The sequence below is a fragment of the Miniopterus natalensis genome, chromosome 11 (assembly GCF_054644295.1).
Source record: "Miniopterus natalensis isolate mMinNat1 chromosome 11, mMinNat1.hap1, whole genome shotgun sequence".
NCBI lineage: Eukaryota > Metazoa > Chordata > Mammalia > Chiroptera > Miniopteridae > Miniopterus > Miniopterus natalensis.
Window position 1 is genome coordinate 71,532,448 of NC_142091.1, and position 20,646 is coordinate 71,553,093.

Consider the following 20,646-nt stretch of genomic DNA (forward strand, 5'->3'; position numbering starts at 1 on the left):
TGCACATGACATGGGTGGATCCGGGAACCTGAGGCCCTGAGCACTGCCCAGATGGCCCGGGGGGTTGGGGGTGATGAGGGGAGGACAATACTTTTCCTGAGACAGGATCAAAGCTGGACTACGGATGGTAAGGAGCAGAGGACCTTTCAGATTCTCTGGCCTTCAGTCATGGGGTCTGTAATGAATGATTCAGTTCTAGTGTGTGTGCGGGTGTGTGTGAGGAACGCATGTGTGATGTGAGTCTCTCTAGAGTCTCCATTCTAATCAATAACCAAAAAGGAACTTTAGGTTTGCAGCTTCTTTATTGAAATGAAAATGTATGTGAGGTTTCAACAACTGTCTTGCAGGCTGAAGATCAAAAGACAAAAAAGAAAGCTTGGTGTGGTTTCCACCCATTGACAGCCGGTTTCTGACATCTCTGCAGTCTGAGCCAAAGGTCTGGTGGGAAGTTAATACGTAGCACACCATTTACTGTCATATATTGTTTCCTGGAAAACAGAAGCAGAGACATCACTCACATTTCAATTCCCCTTACAAAGGAAAATCCTGAAAGACAAACATGGCCTCTCATTGTTTTCCTGGACTTGTCCACAGCCATCGACAGAGAGCTGGTGCTGAAAGCCAAGTCAAAATGATCTCATTTGTTCTGTTGCTCAGGAGACATTTCCTGACGCCAAAGACGTGCTGCTGCTTCCAGATCTGGTCCCCATCAGGGATCCCTTTGATGATCTTATCTGCATGTCTCCTCTTCCTTGAAATAACATATCCAATAAATATGCTGTGTTATCACTTTTCAGTATCTCAGCCCAAGCCCAAGAACATGTGCATTTTGGGATCCTGCACGGCCTACATGTAGAAAGAGAGCAGACAGACTGAGGCCTCCCACGTCCCTGTGGCTACAGACCTTGGGAGACGTGCACTCCAGTGACTTGTCTGACCTGGGTTTTCAAAGGAAAATCCCATCACCTTTCACTGAAGGGCTTGTTAGTGTTTTCAAACTGTAATTATGGTAAATACATGTAACATAAATATGACCATTTTCACCACTTTAAAGGTACAGTTTAGTCGTGTTAAGAACATTCACCCTGCAGAGCAACCAACCTCCAGGACCTTCTCACCTTGCTGCAGTGCAGCGCCAGACCCTGAACAGCTCCCGGTTTCCTCACCACCCGCCCTGGAGACCACAGTTCTACCTCTGTTTCTCAGGGATCACCTGCTACACAAAATGCAATATTTCTCTTTTCGTGACTGGCTTTTTTTTTTTTTAATCAAAGTTCCTCCAGATTTATCCATGTTGTCAGAAACCCTGTGTCAGAAAATTCTGAGCAATGTAGACTTTTATCTTTGTGCTGTGGCAATATTTCTAACTTGTTACCCTGGAATGTTTTCAGTTGTATGTTAGGGCAGGGAATGAATACTAGAAAAAAAACTAAACAACACCTGTTCTAAATAGAAAAGATCTCATTGTTTAACTACTGATTTTTGCTTTCAACAATTCCATCACCCATGGTGGATGCATAGCCATGGTGTCCTCTTGTCACTCATGGGGCTTTAATTCATGGTCAAGAAATGCACTCACTCACACTAGCAAACTGTGGTTGCTTGAAGGTGCTTTGGGGGTGGCAGTAATAAGACGGAAGGCATCTTCCTGAAATGGAATTTTCTGCACTCTTGAAAATTCTTTAAAGTGTTTCAGTAGTTGCTTTGATGAACAAGAGTATTTTGTTTGTTTGCTGATCACTCTTACAAGTGAGGGTCTTCTTGAGAATCAGGTGTCTCTGAGAGGCTGAGAGGTAGGTAGGCCTCTGCTCAAGCCCTCTTTCCCCTCTCCATGCGTCACTCACTACAGAATCCACAATGTGAGCAGGCAAACCAACCCCAGCCCTTGGGTGGCTTTCTGGATGTCAAAGTATTCACACTCACCAACAACTAAATTCACTGATATAATGGCGTGTGATCGACACTTGCTTTCAAAAGGCAACAACCTGGGAGCCTGCTTGTCCCTGTGCAGTGCTGTAAAAGCTGTTAGGAACAAACCAAGATTACCATCATCACTCTGACGTTGTCCAGAGTTTCGTTACTCTGGCTGAGAAAGCATTGCTTCACTTCCTTTAGGGCATTGGCGGTGGCATCATCTGGTATGAACTCTTGAAGATCTTGGATGTACTGTGTTTCGTCCACTGTAGGATCAATGGCCTTTTCGATCACATCCTCCAAAGTGGGGCAGCCAGAGCCTGGGGAGGAAGTGCACAAAAGCAGGCTGGAGCACAGAGGTACCACATCCTTGTTGGACATAGCGACGATGCCTGTCCTCCTCTTACACCCCAGTAGAGACAGATATTCAGAGAGATTATGGGCAATGGTCTGAGCCCTCAATTCTAGGAGAGTAATCTCAGGATCTGAGATTTTCTTTAAGCCCTAAAACATCTGCCTCCTTCCCCCCGACCACCGCCACTCCCAGCTGCCTGGCTTCCACAGCCCAGAAACCAAACACTATGTAACCGCGAACAAGGAAGACACCAGAGAAATGAGATGCTCTGCACTGGGGTCTGGGGGCAGGAGATCTTCCACAGGGGGCCCGACAAAGGCCTGCACCCACGGCCTGGCCCTGTCAGCACTCACCGGCATAACAGGACAGGGGGAGGGCAGCCAGCATGAGGACTGTCACCAGCTTCATGGTTCAAGCAGCTGTTGTTGGCCGGTCACTCCGATGTGGCAGGGAAGCAGAGACTGACTCACTTTGGAGGAGAGGGCCCAGACTCCTCCTTTTATTCTCCTGGTGGGCACCTGAATCCCTGCCAATGACGGCGGAATGCGTCACCAGATAAACCTGGCACTGGGCCCCAGGAAGGACTCGAGAATCAACTGGAACCCAGCCAGCCTGTGCTCTGTTTGTAGAAACCAAGGAGACAGAACCTTTAAAAACCCTTAGAAATTTCAGAGCTGCAATAGTGGAAATGACATTAGGTGAAATTAATGCTGAAGGCCTTGCTAAATAAAAGCAAATTACGCCCTGAGCCTGTGCTGTCATTTTTGTTTTATTGTTATTGGGGTCCTCACTACCTCTCTCTCCTCCTGCAGGTCTCCTTCCCCTTGCCACTCCTGCTCTCCCCTTGACCTCGTCCTCTCCCCACACCCCCGAGACTCCTCTTTTTGGTCTATTTCTTCAAGGTGCAAAACTCTTCCTACCCTCTTTCTGCTCCTCCTGAGTCATGAGAAACCTAGGCTGGGTGTGATACCACATAGCGCCTGTGGAGGGCAGACGTTCCACACCCATAGACTTGACCCGTCAGATACCTTTGTTGGAAAAGAACTATAATTCTTCACCTTCTTCGAGGGCTGTTTTTACAAAGACTATCTCATTTAGTTAAGTCAATTTCATAAATTTAGTTATAAATGTAGAGTTAATTTTTGTTTAGTTTTGTTAGCGTTCTGGGGTTTTGGTCTTCTGATTCAGTAGCTGACGTGAGAAGTAGAATTACAGGTGCTTAAGGGAGGTGGCGCTGAATGGTGGGTCTGGGCTCCTGCAGATGTGGGGTGAATCTTGGATGCAGCTGCTCATCATGAAGTGTCCTTGGGGAAGTTGGTGCTAGTTGTCCCGAGCTTCCCTTTGCTCATTTCTAAAGGGGGCACAATGATACCAAGCCTGGTTTTGTAAGAATAGCAGACAGTCAGTGTACAAGCCCAGCACAGGGCATAGAAAGGGTGATCGTGACTAAATCAGAGGTTTTCATCTGCTCACCTAACATCCACCCATCCATCCATCCATCCATCCATCCATCCATCCATCCATTAATCTAGCCATTCATCTATCATCCATTCATCCATCCTTCCATCCATTCATTTATCCATCCATGTTCATAACAACCATGATTACCCTATGACTAAGCCCTGTGCTACGTGTCACAGATTCAGTTGTAGGAACAAGTTAGACCAGAACCTTGCACTTCTGCAGCTTACCTCTAACAGGAAGTCAACACACAAGCCTGCAATAGAATATGACATAAAGGGAAAGTGATTGTGTCATGAACAACAGAAAAACCACTAGGGCAGCATCCTGCAAGGAGGTCCAGGCAGGCTATCAGGCCAGGACTTTTTAGCTTGCATGAGTGAAGAGTGAAATCTGGGGGATCATCTGGGGAAGAATGTTCTGGGCAAGTACAGAGGCCCTGAGCGCAGATGGCACTTGGCAAGGTAAAGGAAGCATGGAAAGCGTGCCTCTTGGTGTCAGAGAGGGACAGGACAGCCTCATAAGATACAAAAACCACATCAGTTTACCAGGGATGGTATGAAGGACAAAGAGAGACGACATTGGCTTAGAGTAAAGAAAAAAGAAACAAATGAGAGAGCCTGAGAGATGAGCCAATAAGCAATTGCCTGTGAATGCATTATTCTCTGTCTGGATTATTTCAGACTCATTTCTTTCCATCAATCAGCTGGGTCTTAAGTTGTCAAGAACAATATTGATTTAGGAAAAAGCTAGGCATAAACAAGGATGTGTTCTTATGTGTGTACTTTCTGCCAGGTGACAGTGGTTGGCGATCTTCATTCCAAAAGCAAGTGAAAGATGTTCGTAAAGAAATGGAAGACTGTCTCCTTGAACAGGACTCAGTGAGGACTTTGTCTGGTGCCCCCATGGTTATGGACCTGCCCTGTTGTCTGCTGCGACGTTGGACCCTTCACAGGTTTCTTCCTCACTAAATGGATGGAACACCGCGACAGCAACCAAAAACAGGATTCTCCTGAGTGAGCAAACTGAGATGTGTGGTCTCCCTCCCCATGAGTTAGGTATAACATTTCTCACGAGCTGCACACAATGGGACAAGAGAAGTCAAGTAGCCTGACCAAGGGCACACAGCTAATGGGTGGCAGAGCCAGGTAAGGAACCAGGTGTTCTAGCATCAGAGACAGTGCTCAACACTATTGACCTCCTTAGTTTCACCCTGATGGACCTTCACTTTCTGATTCAGATGGATTCTCGTGACCTTGACTAGCCCAACTGCCCTATGTGGACTCTAGGTAGATTTCTGTGCAGGCCCCACAGTTTTCTGCTCGGGTCTTGGCTCCATGTGAAGTCTACTTCTCCACTGTCCTTGCCTGAGTCCCTTTAGCTTGAAACTCAGTATTTATTCCTGATGCCACATCACAGACAGCCAACTTCTTTTGTTCTATTGTGGCTGTGAATCTCTAGGGATCACCTTCTCCAGATCCATGGCTCTTTTTGTGCACCTTCCTGCTGGCAACCAGCACCTCACCCTATGGCTCTTTCCTCCTTGTTCAGGTCCTACAGGCATGACCTGTACTCTTCTGGGTTTTGAGTGAGTGACCTTAGTGATAAAGTAGGTGTCTAATTAATTGTTGTATAACTGTTTTTTGGGACAGATTTTGAGATTCTACAAAGAAGTCTCTGATTATATAACATGTTTTATTACTGGGTCTATTTAGAAAGAGAAGCTCATTTCAAATACAAACTCTAATAAAGGCAAGTCTCGTTCACAGCACTAAACCCAGGCATCAGCCTGACATCCTGGTGCTAACACCACATACTTTATGTTTCTGGAGAGAACTGTGGGATCAGCATAGGGCCAGGTTGGGAGAGCAAGAAGTTGGAGCTCTGACATCCAGGGCCTGGGCCACCTCAGTCCTTCTGTTCCCTGGAAGTAAACATTAGCTTGATCCATCTAACCCGGATTCATCTAATGACTATGGACAAGGAGCCAGATTTGGAAGCTGAGTCAGGATCAGTTGTCACCTCCAGCTAATTCTCCTTGGCTCATTCACTAAAACCCTGAACTTTACACAACTTGACATTTATACAAAATGTGTGGTTATATATTTAATTCCCCACACATTTGACAGTTGATATGGTTCATTTGATTTCTACACCATGAGCTTCTCTCTTTCATTACTAATTTTCCCTCTAGCTCATGCCCACATTTTCTCAATATTTGTAGGCTTCCATAGTGGGAATTTCTGGCCCTTTGGGGTATCAAAAGAGGAATATGGGAGATCTAGTAACATGTATTTCTAATTTCCAAATCTGTGATTCTCTACTGGGGCTGATTTTCTCTCTCCTTACACACGCCCTGCTGACATTTGTTCATGTCCAGAGATACTGTGTTGTCCCCACAGGGTAGGGGTGTGCTCCTTGAATCAAATGGGTGAGACCAGGTTTGGTGCTAAACAGCCTGCGATGCCCAGGACATCCACTCGGAAAACAACCCTCCTACGTCACGTGGTACTAGAGCCATGGCTGAGTCACCCAGTGACAGAGAAATCTCTGAAAGCATGTGCCCTCATAAAGTGCTGGGCGGTTTCATACTTGGTGGACAGTAAGTGGAGCCTCGATGCAGAACAATGCCGACAGGAGTGTGGGCACTTGTGTCCTCTAGTGCTTGCAGCTCAGCTTCATGGTTGGGACTTTGCCAGGCTTGTCCTCACTCCTGGAGGGCCTCGATTTCTCCTTTCTTTCTTCCTCCTTGACTTTGTCCTTCAACATCCAACTCAGTCCTCACCTCCTCTCAGAGATTTTCTTCCTGGACAATGTAAGCTCATAAGGACTTTGTTTTCCTTGATTGTCTATAGGCCTCTAATTGCTATGAAAGAAACTTCTTCTACTGACATACCTAATATATCTATTCACTTCTCTGTCTTATGTCTTGTCATTTCACATGATTATCAATTGCTTCAGGGAATCAATTAGTCCTTCAACAAAGTACATCCAGTGTCTCCTCACTTGGTTGCGTGTCGGTTCCAAGTTGACCCGAGATGGTTTGTAGCATCTTCACCTATTTTTTGCCAAATGTTGGCCCCAACCATTTTTTGTCTTTTTCTTCAATCCTGTCTTTCCTTTTCATTTCTGTCTTTAAAATTCCTATAATTTTATAAGTTTTTATTTGGAAATAATGGTGTAGGAGCATTGTTCCAAAGAGTAAATACTGAGAGACAATCTCCATGAAAAGCTTCTTCACTGTGTCTTCTTGTGTGGAAATGTCTCTGAGGAGTACAGATTCATCTGTAAGCACGTAGCTTATGTCCTGTGCTTACTGGATTCCATGCTCTGGTTTTTTCCATCTATTCTTCTTTGTAGAGCATATGTTCTCCTTCCTTTGAGAGCAAGCTCATTAGAGATAAAACTCTTCAAGATTTGCATTTCTGAAATACCTTTATGTATATCTTCATGCTTAAATGGTAGCTGACTGCATATAGAATTCTATTCATATTCAATTATAGGTCAGAGCCTTGGAATTTTCAGGATTACTTTGTGTCTCCCAAACTTGTGTTGACTCGGTTTTAAACTCATCCTTGCATGTGACTCAGTGTTTCATTCTGAATGAATCTCATGTCTTCAGGACACTGTTTCCAAGTCCCACCAATGTGTTTTGATGTGGGGAATGGGTGAGCTAGTCCATTTCATATTCTTCACTGTGGGGAAATTTTCTTGATGTATTTCTTTGGTGACTTTCCTCCCACCCTGATCTCTCTCATTTGGAATCCTGTTAGCTGGGCCTCATGAATGGATGCCTTATCATGCTTTGCTTTTCTCTCACTTTTCTGTTCTTTATCCTGCATGTACCTATAGTTTTGTTACACTATTTGGCTTTGTCTTCCAAATCATTTACAATTTTTCCAGAACTACTTGTTTTGCTTTGAGTATTTATGACCCATGAAGACAACAGGAGATCATAGTGATCTTAGCTTTCTGAAGACCCCTGAAGGTATCCCCTGAGAGAAAGTTCTTTCTGGCCCAGAGAACTTAGACCAGTCTCCAAAGAATATGTGTCAATTAAGAAGTTGCTTGTCTTCTTTTTCTCTCCACTTTTATACCCTCAAAGTGTCAGAAACAAGGTTGGCATGTGGGAGAGAAAAAGTAGAATTAAAAGGGAGAGAGGAAGGGGAGGTGTTCACTTTAACACAAGGTGAAGTTTTGATGGTCATTCAGGCCTGCACATAGTAATTTTGAATGGAGATAATGAGTTTCATATTCTAAGAATGGAGAGCCATTGAAAGTTTGCTTGAATTAAGCTTATGCCAAAACCAGTGCTTTGGGTGGGGAATATAGAGCTTGTCCAAGAGCTTAAGTGGGATGGGGAGGGAAGATGTGTGAGGAGCAGAGTGAGACTGACAGTGACAGCACTTGCCAGGGAAGGAGTAGAGGCTCACAGGTAAAACAGAGTCTGCAGAAGTCAGTCCTGTAACCTGGTTCAACTCCATATGTTACAAGCAGAGTTTCTAAAAGTTGTCACATTGTCAATAAGGAAAACCCGGGAGGCACATCAAACAGAGAGTTGTTCTTCAAACAACTCTGTTATATGAACACCACATCACAGAAAGATACAGTGATAGCAGAGAGATGACTATACCTATCTGTATATATGTCTCTGTGTGTACATGTCTGTGTGAATGCATGTGTCTGTCTGTGTGAATGTCTGTCTGTGTGAATGTATGGGTCTCATTGTGCACATCTCAGGGGTGTGTGTGTGTATAAAACGTGTATCTGTGTGCGTTGTTGAGTGTAAATTATGTCTGTGTATAAAGGTTTTTTTAGGGGGCAAGAGTCAGATAGGGCACCATCAAGAAGGAGACGTGAAGTGGACATTATAGGTAGGGTGGTCGGCTGTCCTCTACAGGGAACAATGTGGAGGCAGAGGGACCAGGACATGCCCACGGGCAGTGGTGTGACCGAAGGTAAAGCATGGCTGAATGGCATATAGACAACCATGGTTGGGCACATATACTGGGTGAGCATGGAGCTAAGGTGAGAGGGTGCCAGGAATGGGCCTTGCAAGGCCTTGTGTACAAAGCCAGACGGGGCCCTGGTCCTCCCCATGCAGTTCCACTCCCTGTTTCTCAGGCTGTTGCAAGAGCCCCAAGAGTCCTGTGTCCACCCAGCATAGGAGGTAGGCTGAATACATCATGTGTTTCAGAAAATAGAGACTAATTAGAGTATATATGCTTCCGGACGTGATCAAAGTACACACTTACTGTAAAAGCCTTGGCCAGAGCCGATAACCGCAGGTAGTCCTCTCTGCTACGGTCTGCATCAGAACCTGTAGAAACGCACCCTGTACAACTGGAGAATGCTCAGGGGACTAAAGCTAAGTGCTCTTCCTGGAGCAGTAGGAGCACATGAGCCCTAGGGTTTCAGGGCGACAGGAGTAGGGGGGATTCCATTTTGTTGTCGGAGGTCACTGTGGTGTCAAAACGAAAGCCGATTGAAAGAAGGGCATCTTCCACCCCAGGGGACAGTTTATGACACTCTGACACAAGCCCGGAGGGTCTGGGCCTGGCCTATGATGATGGCTGTGGGGATGGAAAGGACAGGATGTCCAAGGGATGCTGGGGCCAGGGAGGGGGCAGAATGTAGTGGACACATAGGTGTCGGGGGTGAGATAAGCTGCAGTGGGCTCATGATGCCCCCAGCAAGTTCCACACCCTAAACCCACAACATGTCATTTCTCTCCCAGGGCAAAGGGGGCTTTTCAGACGTGATAAAGTTACAGATGTTGAGGTGAGGAGATAATCTTGGATTTCCTGGGGTCCTCTCACTGCCACCCATTATTTTGTATACGGAGGAGACACAGAGAGATTTTCAGCACCAGAAAGGACGCAGCATTGTCACCTCATGGGGAGAGACGGGGCGATGTGGTACCAGACAAGGATGGGAGCAGCCCTCACAGGGGCAGCGACCAGGGAGAGCTGTTCACCTCTACCGTCCACAGCCAGCATTTCCTCCTGACACTGAAATTTCCCCAAATGATACAGATCTTTGACTTTGGACCTCCACAACAGGGTCAATCACTTAATTGAGGCCACAGTGTGTGGCGGGTGTTGCAGCAGCCCCTGGACACTCATCCTGGAACTCTGAGGGGTGTGTCGGGGGTTCTGGGGCTGCTGGCCCCTGAGCCTGTGCCCCCCGGGACAGGAGGGCTGCGCATTCCCTGTGCTCCTCTGCCCGGCTCCCTGGGGTCGGGGTGCACTGTTGGAGTGGAGTTTCCCCCTGGCAGCTGCCTGCTTGCTTCAGGGCTTTAGGGAGAATGTGGGGGAGGAGGCAGTAGCCAGGGGTGGTGAGCGACACGAGTGTGTGCAGGGCAAAGAGTGAAGCCTGGACGGTCCCTGCAGATGGAGAAGTGGAGGGAAAACACGCTCCCCGGGCCCCTCCCAGCCTGCAAGCCCAGGGAAGGGCTGAGGCCAGCGGGCTGCTTGAGCTCATGGGAGGGGGGAGCAGGGCGGCTGCTGCTTCTGGGAACCAGGTGACTGGCCTCAGGCTGCGGTTCCCTGGGGACCAAGCCCAGGAGCAGGACCCTGTGGAGTGTTTTTACCCATCACCCTCCTTTTCTGTCAGGGCCACGGGCCTGGGAGACCTGTGAGTGACACAGGGGTTCCTGAGCAGCATTCCCTCTCTGATCCCTGTCCTCAGACGCCACGGCCACTGCTCTTGGAGTCAATTAAATGCCCCATTGACACCACCCAAGACCATGTCATGATGAAAACGCCCCAACCCAAGACAGGGATGCTGGGATAAAACAGGACACAAGGAGAATTACAGGTCAAGTGATTTATTGAAGCAAGACATTGAAACCTCTACATTTTCCAGGGAAGGTCATGTCATGGTTGAGCAACAGAAGACTGGAGGGTAAGAATTTGTAAATCTATTCGTCACAATTCAGCACAGTGCCTGCCTGAAATAGAAAAAGAGGTGCCTCGGTCATGCTGCCCTGGAGGTGACGGGTTCACACAGAGGGCTGTTCACAACCAAGACCTGAAAGAAACTGCAACCAGCAAACGCCCAGCGGGCACCAGGCAGGATGGCCGTGCGTGTGGGGACTCAATAGTCCTGATGCAGGCACAATGCACCCAGTAGGTCAGGAAAGAGCATGACCACAGCCTGACACATAGACCCCAGAGACCCCAGAGAGGGGCTCAGGTGTCTGCTGGAGCCAGTAGGAGGGTCAAGGGTGGGGGAGCAGCCTGGGATTTCCTTGCTCTGAGTCCTGGGTCTGAAGACCGGGTGTTTCCTCCAGAGTAGACCCGGGGCTGAGGGACCTGGATGGGGTTTGGGGGGGAGAAGCGGGAAAATCTTCCTGCAGGAGATTCCAGCCTCCTGGTGGGAAGTGCAGTCTGGCCGCCCAAGGACTTCTCCCCCCGAGAGTCCGGCTGGTGTGGACATTGGCATGAAACCCGACTTCATTCAGGGCAGAGGAGCTGAGAGACACCTTCCCGTATCTGACTCCCTCACAGACACCTGAGGAAGGGGTCAGCTCCACAAGGGCCGCAGAGGACATAGCAGGCAGGGTCTGTGCCCACGGGCCCTGATTGGGGAGGACAGGAAAGTGTGGCACAGGGACAGGGAGCGGGCCTTGGCTCTGCAAATGTGCCAGAGCCAGGCGGCCAGTGCTCCATCCTGACAGGGACGGGGGCCAGCGCTCTCCCTCCACTGTCTCCCCTTCACCACTCCCAGCACTCCCAGGAGGTCCCCAGGGGACAGTGCCACTGGGTGAGGGGCACTCGCCCTCCCTCGGGAAGCTCGCAGGCAGGGAGGCAGCAGTCCCTGGTCCTTCAACATCACCACTCGTTGTCCCTGGTTGTCCTCACTCTGGACACTGTGGGGAACCTGGTGCCCAGGGGGGATCATACACAAGATGCTCTGTGCAGGCTTAGTCCTGCTCAGCAGGTGTCCTGTTATAATCCACCCTTGGCCCCGGGCACTCTATCAGAGGCGAGCAGAGGGGCAGGGACCCCAACCCTGTGCCCCCCACAGAGCAGCACCCTCCCCTCCCTCCGGGCATGCAGCTGAGCAGTTGCCTCTGTGAAGAAAGGAGATATTACCACTACTCCTGCAACTCTTAATTTGTCAACGAAGGACATCTTATCTACGCATTTCTGCACTTCAAGTTTGGCCTCGACAGCCTCTGGAGGTGCATGAAACTTCTGAACTTTCCAATTGAAGGTGGAAGCAGGATCCAACAGGAAACTTTCCAGTTCAGAAATAAGTGCTGGACAAGTGTTTGCATTTGCTGGAGTAGAAGAAAAAGAAACACAATTGATGTAATGAAGGTCAGCCTCCCCCATGGCTCCCAGATCTCAGATACAAGGAACCCCAGGGGACTGTGGTCTTCCCCAAATTGTGCCAATGTCAGTGCAAAGTCCTGCAGTGCTGACCTGCCCGTGATCACAGAGCCAGCAGCAGAGCCAGGATGGAAGCAGGCTGACCGGCCCCTACTTCACTTCTCACCCTTTGTCAAGTATACCCAGGCCTTCCCGAGACGCCTGCTTTGGTGAAATTCGCTTTCCCTAGATCTCAGGCATGAAGGTTTGCCTCTAGGAGGGCAATGCCTTCTTTTGTCTTGGGCACTGGGGGAGAGGAGATGTTAGGAATCAGTCTTTCCCATGAAGGGCGAGGTCAGATCTTACCAGAGATCAGAGGGGGGTCCAATTGGGGAGGAGTGAAGGAAACTTGAAACAAGGGGAGACGCTCTTTTCTGACTAAGTTTTACACTGGGGTTTGGTCGGTGGGTGAAGACTGCTACAAAGCTTATAAAGGGAAGTCTGGAAGCTTCATGCATCTGAAGCTGAAACACAGATCATGTCTGGCTCTTGGATTCTGCATTGACGGACAGAGTTCCTGGGGCGGGGAGGCAGGAACTGGGGCCTACTTTCCTCCCACTGGGATTGTACCGAGACCTGAAGTGACCCCTTTTCCTGCTCTGCATTCTCCACCCCACCCAGGGCTTTGTAACCACCTGCAGCTCCAAAGGCGCCCCTGCAGGGCCCAATCCCACCTGATCAGACAGCGGCTGTGCAGGGCTGAGGGGTGGGGAGAGGGGCCGCTCGGGGAAGGGGAGGAGGTGCGGAAAGTCAGGTGCAGGAGACAGGCTCAGAGGGCCTCTGTTCCGTCCCGAGGGCACGAGCACACGGCCCTTCTGTTGGCGGAAAGTCTGCAGTTTGCCTAGAAACACTGCAGTTGCAGCCTGGCGACTGCGCTGCTTCTGCACATCCTGGCTGGGCTCCTGCAGGAGCAGGATGTGTGGCCTCAGTGAGTGCTGCTGACCCTCAGGCCACGGGAACACTGGTGACTCGAGACTCAGACAACAGCGGCTCTTCCTGAGCTGAGCCCCCGCCTGGGGGAACCTTCCATGGGTCTGACTTGGACTCGCTGGCACCTAAAAGACTCTGGACAGAGACCATCTGGGGAGACCATAGCTGGCCTCTGACTATTCATGTCACTCATGGTCACAGCTTCTCCCGCGATAGCTGGAAAGCCAAGGATTTGGGGAGGCTTGGAGAGATGGAGCCTTTGTTCGAGGTCCCAGCACTGCCAAGCGGCAGAACCAGGATTCACAGACCAGTTTTATGAGGCCCTGCTTCTTCCCGGACGCAGACCATGGGGGGGAGGGGGCTTCCATGGCAAAACTCTTCAAATTTTCTGCAGCGATTTTCTGTAAGGTTTGGATTCTGATGTGTTCCCCACTCTCCCCAAGCAGCCCCCTAGGTCAGAGGGTTACTTACTTGGCTCCTGTGTCCGATCGGAAATACTACTCACCCTCCTGGCAGCCAAGGGCCAGAGTGACCAGCAGGACAGGCAGGAACAGTCTCATGGCTGATTTTGCTTTGAGATCCGCTTTAGGCCACAATGAGCAGTTGGGAGCTGGACTCAGCATCCTGGGGAGCCCGGGGCTATTTGTACCTAGTGAGCCTCACTGGTCCTGCCCACAAAGGACGTTACAGATCACAAGGCCTGGCTTCCAGCCCTCCCTTCACATTGAGCACAGATGCCATCCACAGGGTGCCTTCACAGTGGCTGTGTCAGAGGGAGGCACTGCTGGCACCGTGCACGTCTGCCTTGCAGCACAGGCCGAGGCTGGACTTTGACAAATGTGTAATCACTTGATGGAAGGGAGCCCTTGGGATTCAGCGCCTTAGCCGCCGACAGTGTCTGGTGTTGCTCCCTGGTCTCAGCCTGGAATAAATGAATGACTGTGACTGGAGAAACCACTCCACCTGGTTCGGGGGCATCTTTCGTGTAAAATGATGCCCAGTGTGCCAGGGTTCCTTTGGGCGGTTGAGGGGAAAGGTCAGTGTGTGGTGACAATTGTGAAAAAGTCCGCGGTGCCTGGTTCCCAAGACAAAACAGTGTCAAGAGGAAGACAACCCCTCCACCTCCTAACTTCCTAGACTAATCTAACCCATTAACACTACCAAGCAAACGTGCCCATCAAATCAAAGCCTGAACTGTCCTGGGACAGTCTCACCTCTCAGTCTGAGCACAGGGCCCTCTGAGTGATCGGGTCCCAGCAGTACAAGTGCCCCCAGGGCTGGTCCTCTGCCTGCCCCCACCCTGAGCACCTGCTCTGTGGAAACTCAGGGGGGCAGGGACCACTCTGAGAAAGGCTCAGGGAAGCCGTCTGGTGACAGGGGAGCATACTTGAGAGCCACTCTGGACAGAAATCATTCCGACATGAAGCAATGTTCGGAGGAGCCACCCGAGGCAGGAGCCTGAGGGAAGACCAGACGCCACAGACGGGGAGGCTTGTGGAGCAGGGGAGCGGTGTCCCCCAGCCCACAGCAGAGCAGAGAGGGGGGCCGCCGAGCGACTGCAGAGACAGGATGGGCCACGCCAAGGAGAGTGTCCCTTCCCCCGGGAGCCCGGGTGGCAGAACGGGTGGGTGAGGTGACACAAGTGGATGTTGTGCCCTGGAGCTTTCTTGCTCTGTCTCCAATCTCAAGTCAGTATCACATGGGTTTTTCTCACCCACTCTCATGGCTACTTGCCAAATAATAACAATAATAATAATAATAAGATAATAAGAATAATAACAATCATAATAATAATAATAAAGAAGGAACAGAGAGGCCAAATCGAAGTGCTGGCCAGCGTGTGGGCAACAGAAACACTGGTGTATGTTGGGAGCAGATGTGAATTAGTGCAGCCACTGAAGAAAGGGTCTGGAGGTCCCTGAAATATTAAGCAAAGAATGACAATGTCTTCGATCCAGCTGTCCTCTGAGTGTATAAGCGGGGTCTTAAGCACGTACCTGCCTCCCCACTTTAGAGCAGCAAGAGGTGGAAGCGGCCCAGGGTCCGAGGCAGAGGAGAGGATCCGCGCACCTGGCCCATAGTCATCCCCCACAGCAGGAGCTGTGTCCCGGCTGCAGTGGGGACGCTGAGGACAGCACACGCTGTGAAGTAAGCCAGTGAGAGGAGGGCCATAATGCACGATCCCCATACAAGAGGTTTCTAGAGCCATCGAGTTCACAGAAGCAGAGACTACAATGGTGCTTTCCAGGGGCTGGGGGAGGGGATGTAGTTTTCAGTAAAATAAAGTCATTAAGCCCTGGCCTGTGTGGCCCACAGGTCAGAGCATCGGCCGGCCCACTGGGGGTCATGGTTCGATTCCCGGTCAAGGCTCGTACCTGGGTGGAAGGTTCCATCCTGGGCCCCCATCGGGTCGAGTGTGCGAGGCAACCAGCTGATGTGTCCCCCTCACAGGGCAGTTTCTCTCTCCTTGCACCTCCCTCACTCCTTTCCACTCTCTCTAAAAAAAATCACGGGGACAAATATCCTCGGGGGAGGGTTAACACAAATGAAATAAATAAATACAGCCATCAAAGTAACTGTGAACTGATAGGTTCTGTAGACACACCCTCGTGATCTTGCACACAGGTCCTTTGGGTGACAAACACTCTCTTCCTAATAGTAAGAGTGGTAACTAAAGGAGTCGTGACAAAAGGCAGCAGCCCCTGGACAATCATCCCGGGCCTCTGAGGGCTGTATCGGGGGCTCTGGGGCTGCTGCCTCCCTGGGTGGCGCCCCCTGAGCCTGTGCGCCCGGGGACAGGAGGGCTGCGCCTTCCCTGTGCTCCTCTGCCCGGCTCCCTGGGGTCGGGGTGCACTGTTGGAGTGGAGTTTCCCCCTGGCAGCTGCCTGCTTGCTTCAGGGCTTTAGGGAGAATTTGGGGGAGGTGGTAGTAGCTGGGGGTGGAGGGGTGAGCGCACGAGTGTGTGCAGGGCAAAGAGTGAAGCCTGGACGGTCCCTGCAGGTGGAGAAGTGGAGGGAAAACACGCTCCCCGGGCCCCTCCCAGCCTGCAAGCCCAGGGAAGGGCTGAGGCCAGCGGGCTGCTTGAGCTCATGGGAGGGGGGAGCAGGGCGGCTGCTGCTGCTGGGAACCAGGTGACTGGCCTCAGGCTGCGGTTCCCTGGGGACCAAGCCCAGGAGCAGGACCCTGTGGAGTGTTTTTACCCATCACCCTCCTTTTCTGTCAGGGCCACGGGCCTGGGAGACCTGTGAGTGACACAGGGGTTCCTGAGCAGCATTCCCTCTCTGATCCCTGTCCTCAGACGCCACGGCCACTGCTCTTCATGTCAATGAAATGCCCCATTGACACCACCCAACGCCAGGATATGATGATACCATCTCGATGCACGGACAGGGATTCTTGGATAAAACAGGACACGTGGAGACGTGCAGGTCAAGTGATTTATTGAAGCAAGACGTTGACACCTCTACATTTTCCAGGGAAGGTCAGGTCATCATTGAGCAACAGAGGCAGTGGTAGGAGGGCTAGAGGGAAACCCACTGTTACATGTATTCTTTATTTTGACCTGAAAGAGAAAAAGAAAGAGAGGTGCCTCGGTCATGCTGCCCTGGAGGTGACGGGTTCACACAGAGGGCTGTTCACAACCAAGACCTGAAAGAAACTGCAACCAGCAAACGCCCAGCGGGCACCAGGCAGGATGGCCGTGCGTGTGGGGACTCAATAGTCCTGATGCAGGCACAATGCACCCAGTAGGTCAGGAAAGAGCATGACCACAGCCTGACACATAGGCCCCAGAGACCCCAGAGAGGGGCTCAGGTGTCTGCTGGAGCCAGTAGGAGGGTCAAGGGTGGGGGAGCAGCCTGGGATTTCCTTGCTCTGAGTCCTGGGTCTGAAGACCGGGTGTTTCCTCCAGAGTGGACCCGGGGCTGAGGGACCTGGATGGGGTTTGGGGGGGGAAGTGGGAAAATCTTCCTGCAGGAGATTCCAGCCTCCTGGTGGGAAGTGCAGTCTGGCCGCCCAAGGACTTCTCCCCCCGAGAGTCCGGCTGGTGTGGACATTGGCATGAAACCCGACTTCATTCAGGGCAGAGGAGCTGAGAGACACCTTCCCGTATCTGTGTCCCTCACAGACACCTGAGGAAGGGGTCAGCTCCACAAGGGCCGCAGAGGACATAGCAGGCAGGGTCTGTGCCCACGGGCCCTGATTGGGGAGGACAGGAAAGTGGGGCACAGGGACAGGGCGCCGGCCTTGGCTCTGCAAATGTGCCAGAGCCAGGCGGCCAGTTCTCCATCCTGACAGGGGCGGGGGCCAGCGCTCTCCCTCCACTGTCTCCCCTTCACCACTCCCAGCACTGCCAGGGGATCCCCAGGGGACAGTGCCACTGGGTGAGGGCCACTCTCCCTCCGTCAGGAAAGCTCCCAGGCAGGGAGGCAGCAGCCTCTGGTCTTTCAACATCACCACTGGTTGTCCCTGGTTGTCCTCACTCTGGACACTGTGGGGAACCTGGTGCCCAGGGGGGATCATAAACAAGATGCCCTGTGCAGGCTTAGTCTTTCTCAGCAGGTGTCCTGTTATAATCCACCCTTGGCCCCGGGCACTCTATCAGAGGCGAGCAGAGGGGCAGGGACCCCAACCCTGTGCCCCCCACAGAGCAGCACCCTCCCCTCCCTCCGGGCATGCAGCTGAGCAGGTGGTCCTGGAAAAAAGGAGATATTACCACTACTCCTGCAATTCTTAATTTGTCACCAAAGGAGATCTTGTCTATGCATTTTTTCACTTCAAGTTTGGCCTTGACAGCCTCTGGAGGTGTGTGATACTTCAGAAGTTTCAAATGGAAGACGGAACTGTAATCCAACAGGAAACTTTTTATTTCAGAAACAAGTCCTGCACAGCCTATTGCATTTGCTGGAGTAGAAGAAAAAGAAACACAATTGCAGTAACATAAGTCAGCTTTCCCCATGGCTCCCAGACCTCAGATAGAAGGAACCCCAGGGGACTGTGGTCTCCCCCCAAACTGAGCCAATGTCAGTGCAAACTCCTGCAGTGCTGACCTGCCCGAGATCACAGAGCCAGCAGCAGAGCCAGGATGGAAACAGGCTGACCGGCCCCTACGTCACTTCTCACCCTTTGTCAAGTACACCCAGGCCTTCCCGAGACGCCTGCTTTGTTGAAATTTGCTTTCCCTAGATCTCAGGCATGAAGGTTTGCCTCTAGGAGGGCAATGCCTTCTTTTGTCTTGGGCACTGGGGGAGAGGCAATGTTAGCAATCAGTCTTTCCCATGAAGGGCGAGGTCAGATCTTACCAGAGATCAGAGGGGGGTCCATCTGGAGAGGAGTGAGGGAAACTATGAAAGGAGGGGAGACGCCCTTTTCTGACTAAGTTTAACACTGGGGTTTTGTCGGTGGGTGAAGACTCCTACAAAGCTTATGAAGAGAACTCTGGAAGCTTCATGCATCTGAAGCTGAAACACAGATCACCTCTGGCTCTCGGATTCTGCATTGACGGACAGAGTTCCTGGGGCGGGGAGGCAGGAACTGGGGCCTACTTTCCTCCCACTGGGATTGTACCGAGACCTGAAGTGACCCCTTTTCCTGCTCTGCATTCTCCACCCCACCCAGGGCTTTGTAACCACCTGCAGCTCCAAAGGCGCCCCTGCAGGGCCCAATCCCACCTGGTCAGACAGCGGCTGTGCAGGGCTGAGGGGTGGGGAGAGGGGCCGCTCGGGGAAGGGGAGGAGGTGCCGAAAGTCAGGTGCAGGAGACAGGCTCAGAGGGCCTCTGTTCCGTCCCGAGGGCACGAGCACACGGCCCTTCTGTTGGCGGAAAGTCTGCAGTTTGCCTAGAAACACTGCAGTTGCAGCCTGGCGACTGCGCTGCTTCTGCACATCCTGGCTGGGCTCCTGCAGGAGCAGGACGTGTGGCCTCAGTGAGTGCTGCTGACCCTCAGGCCACGGGAACACTGATGACTCGAGACTCAGACAACAGCGGCTCTTCCTGAGCTGAGCACCGGCCTGCGGGAACCTTCCATGGGTCTGAATCTAGTTCAACAGCCTTGGACTCGATGGCACCTAAAAGACTCTGGACAGAGACCGTCTGGGGAGACCAGAGTTGGCCTCTGACTATTCATGTCACTCATGGTCACAGCTTCTCCTGCTGTAGCTGGAAAGCCAAGGGTGGGGGAGACTTGAAGAGATGGAGCCTTTGTTCGAGGTCCCAGCACTGCCAAGCAGCAGAACGCGGATTCACAAGCAAGTTTTATTACGTTCTCTTGCTTCCCGGACACAGACCATGGGTGGGAAGGGGTCTTCCACTGGAAAAGAGTTAAAACTTTTCTGGAACAATTTCCTGTAAAAGCCCCATACATTGGGAATGGATACAATGAGCCCTGGGCTTTTGGTGGCCGGTCCACACGGGGAGTGAAGCTAAGGATTCTGATGTGTTCCCCACTCTCCCCAAGCAGCCCCCTAGGTCAGAGGGTTACGCACTGGCCCGCTGGTGTCCGATCAGAAATGCTACTCACCCCTATGGCAGTGAAGGGGCAGAGTGACCAGCAGGACAGGCAGGAACAGTCTCATGGCTGATTTTGCTTTGAGATCCGCTTTAGGCAACAATGAGCAGTTGGGAGCTGGACTCAGCATCCTGGGGAGCCCGGGGCTATTTGTACCTAGTGAGCCTCCCTGGTCCTGCCCACAAAGGACGTTACAGGTCACAAGGCCTGGCCTCCAGCCCTCCCTTCCTCACTGAGTGACCGTCTCATCCACGGTCCCACCCTAGTGACTATGCCAGAGGGAGGCATTGCTGGCACTGTGCACGTCTGCCTTGCAGCACAGACTGAGGCTGAACTTTGACAAATGTGTAATCACTTGATCGATGGAAGCCCCTGGGATTTAGTGCTTTAGGTGCAGTCAGTGTCTGGTGTTGGTCCTTTGTCTCAGCGCCTGCGTGTGAGGAACGCATGTGTGGGGAAAGGGTCATTTTGCCTGGGCCTAATGGTGTCACGAACCCAGAGGTGTTTTGAGAAGTAGGAGGGAGTTCAAGACAGGATTCAGCCTTGCTTTGCCTGAGTCACTTCTCTCACTAGCTCTGTTGCTCTCCCTGCACCTCGGGTCAGGGACAGAGAGTACCCAGGGAGGAGCCTAGCCCTGGTGAGCAGGGCATAGCCTGCACATGACATGGGTGGATCCGGGAACCTGAGGCCCTGAGCACTGCCCAGATGGCCCGGGGGGTTGGGGGTGATGAGGGGAGGACAATACTTTTCCTGAGACAGGATCAAAGCTGGACTACGGATGGTAAGGAGCAGAGGACCTTTCAGATTCTCTGGCCTTCAGTCATGGGGTCTGTAATGAATGATTCAGTTCTAGTGTGTGTGCGGGTGTGTGTGAGGAACGCATGTGTGATGTGAGTCTCTCTAGAGTCTCCATTCTAATCAATAACCAAAAAGGAACTTTAGGTTTGCAGCTTCTTTATTGAAATGAAAATGTATGTGAGGTTTCAACAACTGTCTTGCAGGCTGAAGATCAAAAGACAAAAAAGAAAGCTTGGTGTGGTTTCCACCCATTGACAGCCGGTTTCTGACATCTCTGCAGTCTGAGCCAAAGGTCTGGTGGGAAG

General features: G+C 51.4%; 1 protein-coding gene across 1 annotated transcript; it reads right to left on the minus strand.

Annotated features, from left to right (window-relative positions):
- Positions 1–449: 449 nt before the first annotated feature.
- On the minus strand, positions 450–2,677 carry LOC148092086 (mammaglobin-A-like). The gene is made up of 3 exons (XM_087822401.1): positions 2,623–2,677; positions 2,047–2,234; positions 450–488 (listed from the first exon to the last, which is right to left on the minus strand). Exons 1-3 carry the CDS (start codon positions 2,675–2,677, stop codon positions 450–452), a joined length of 282 nt encoding a protein of 93 aa, XP_087678527.1.
- Between the last annotated feature and the right edge of the window lie 17,969 nt (positions 2,678–20,646).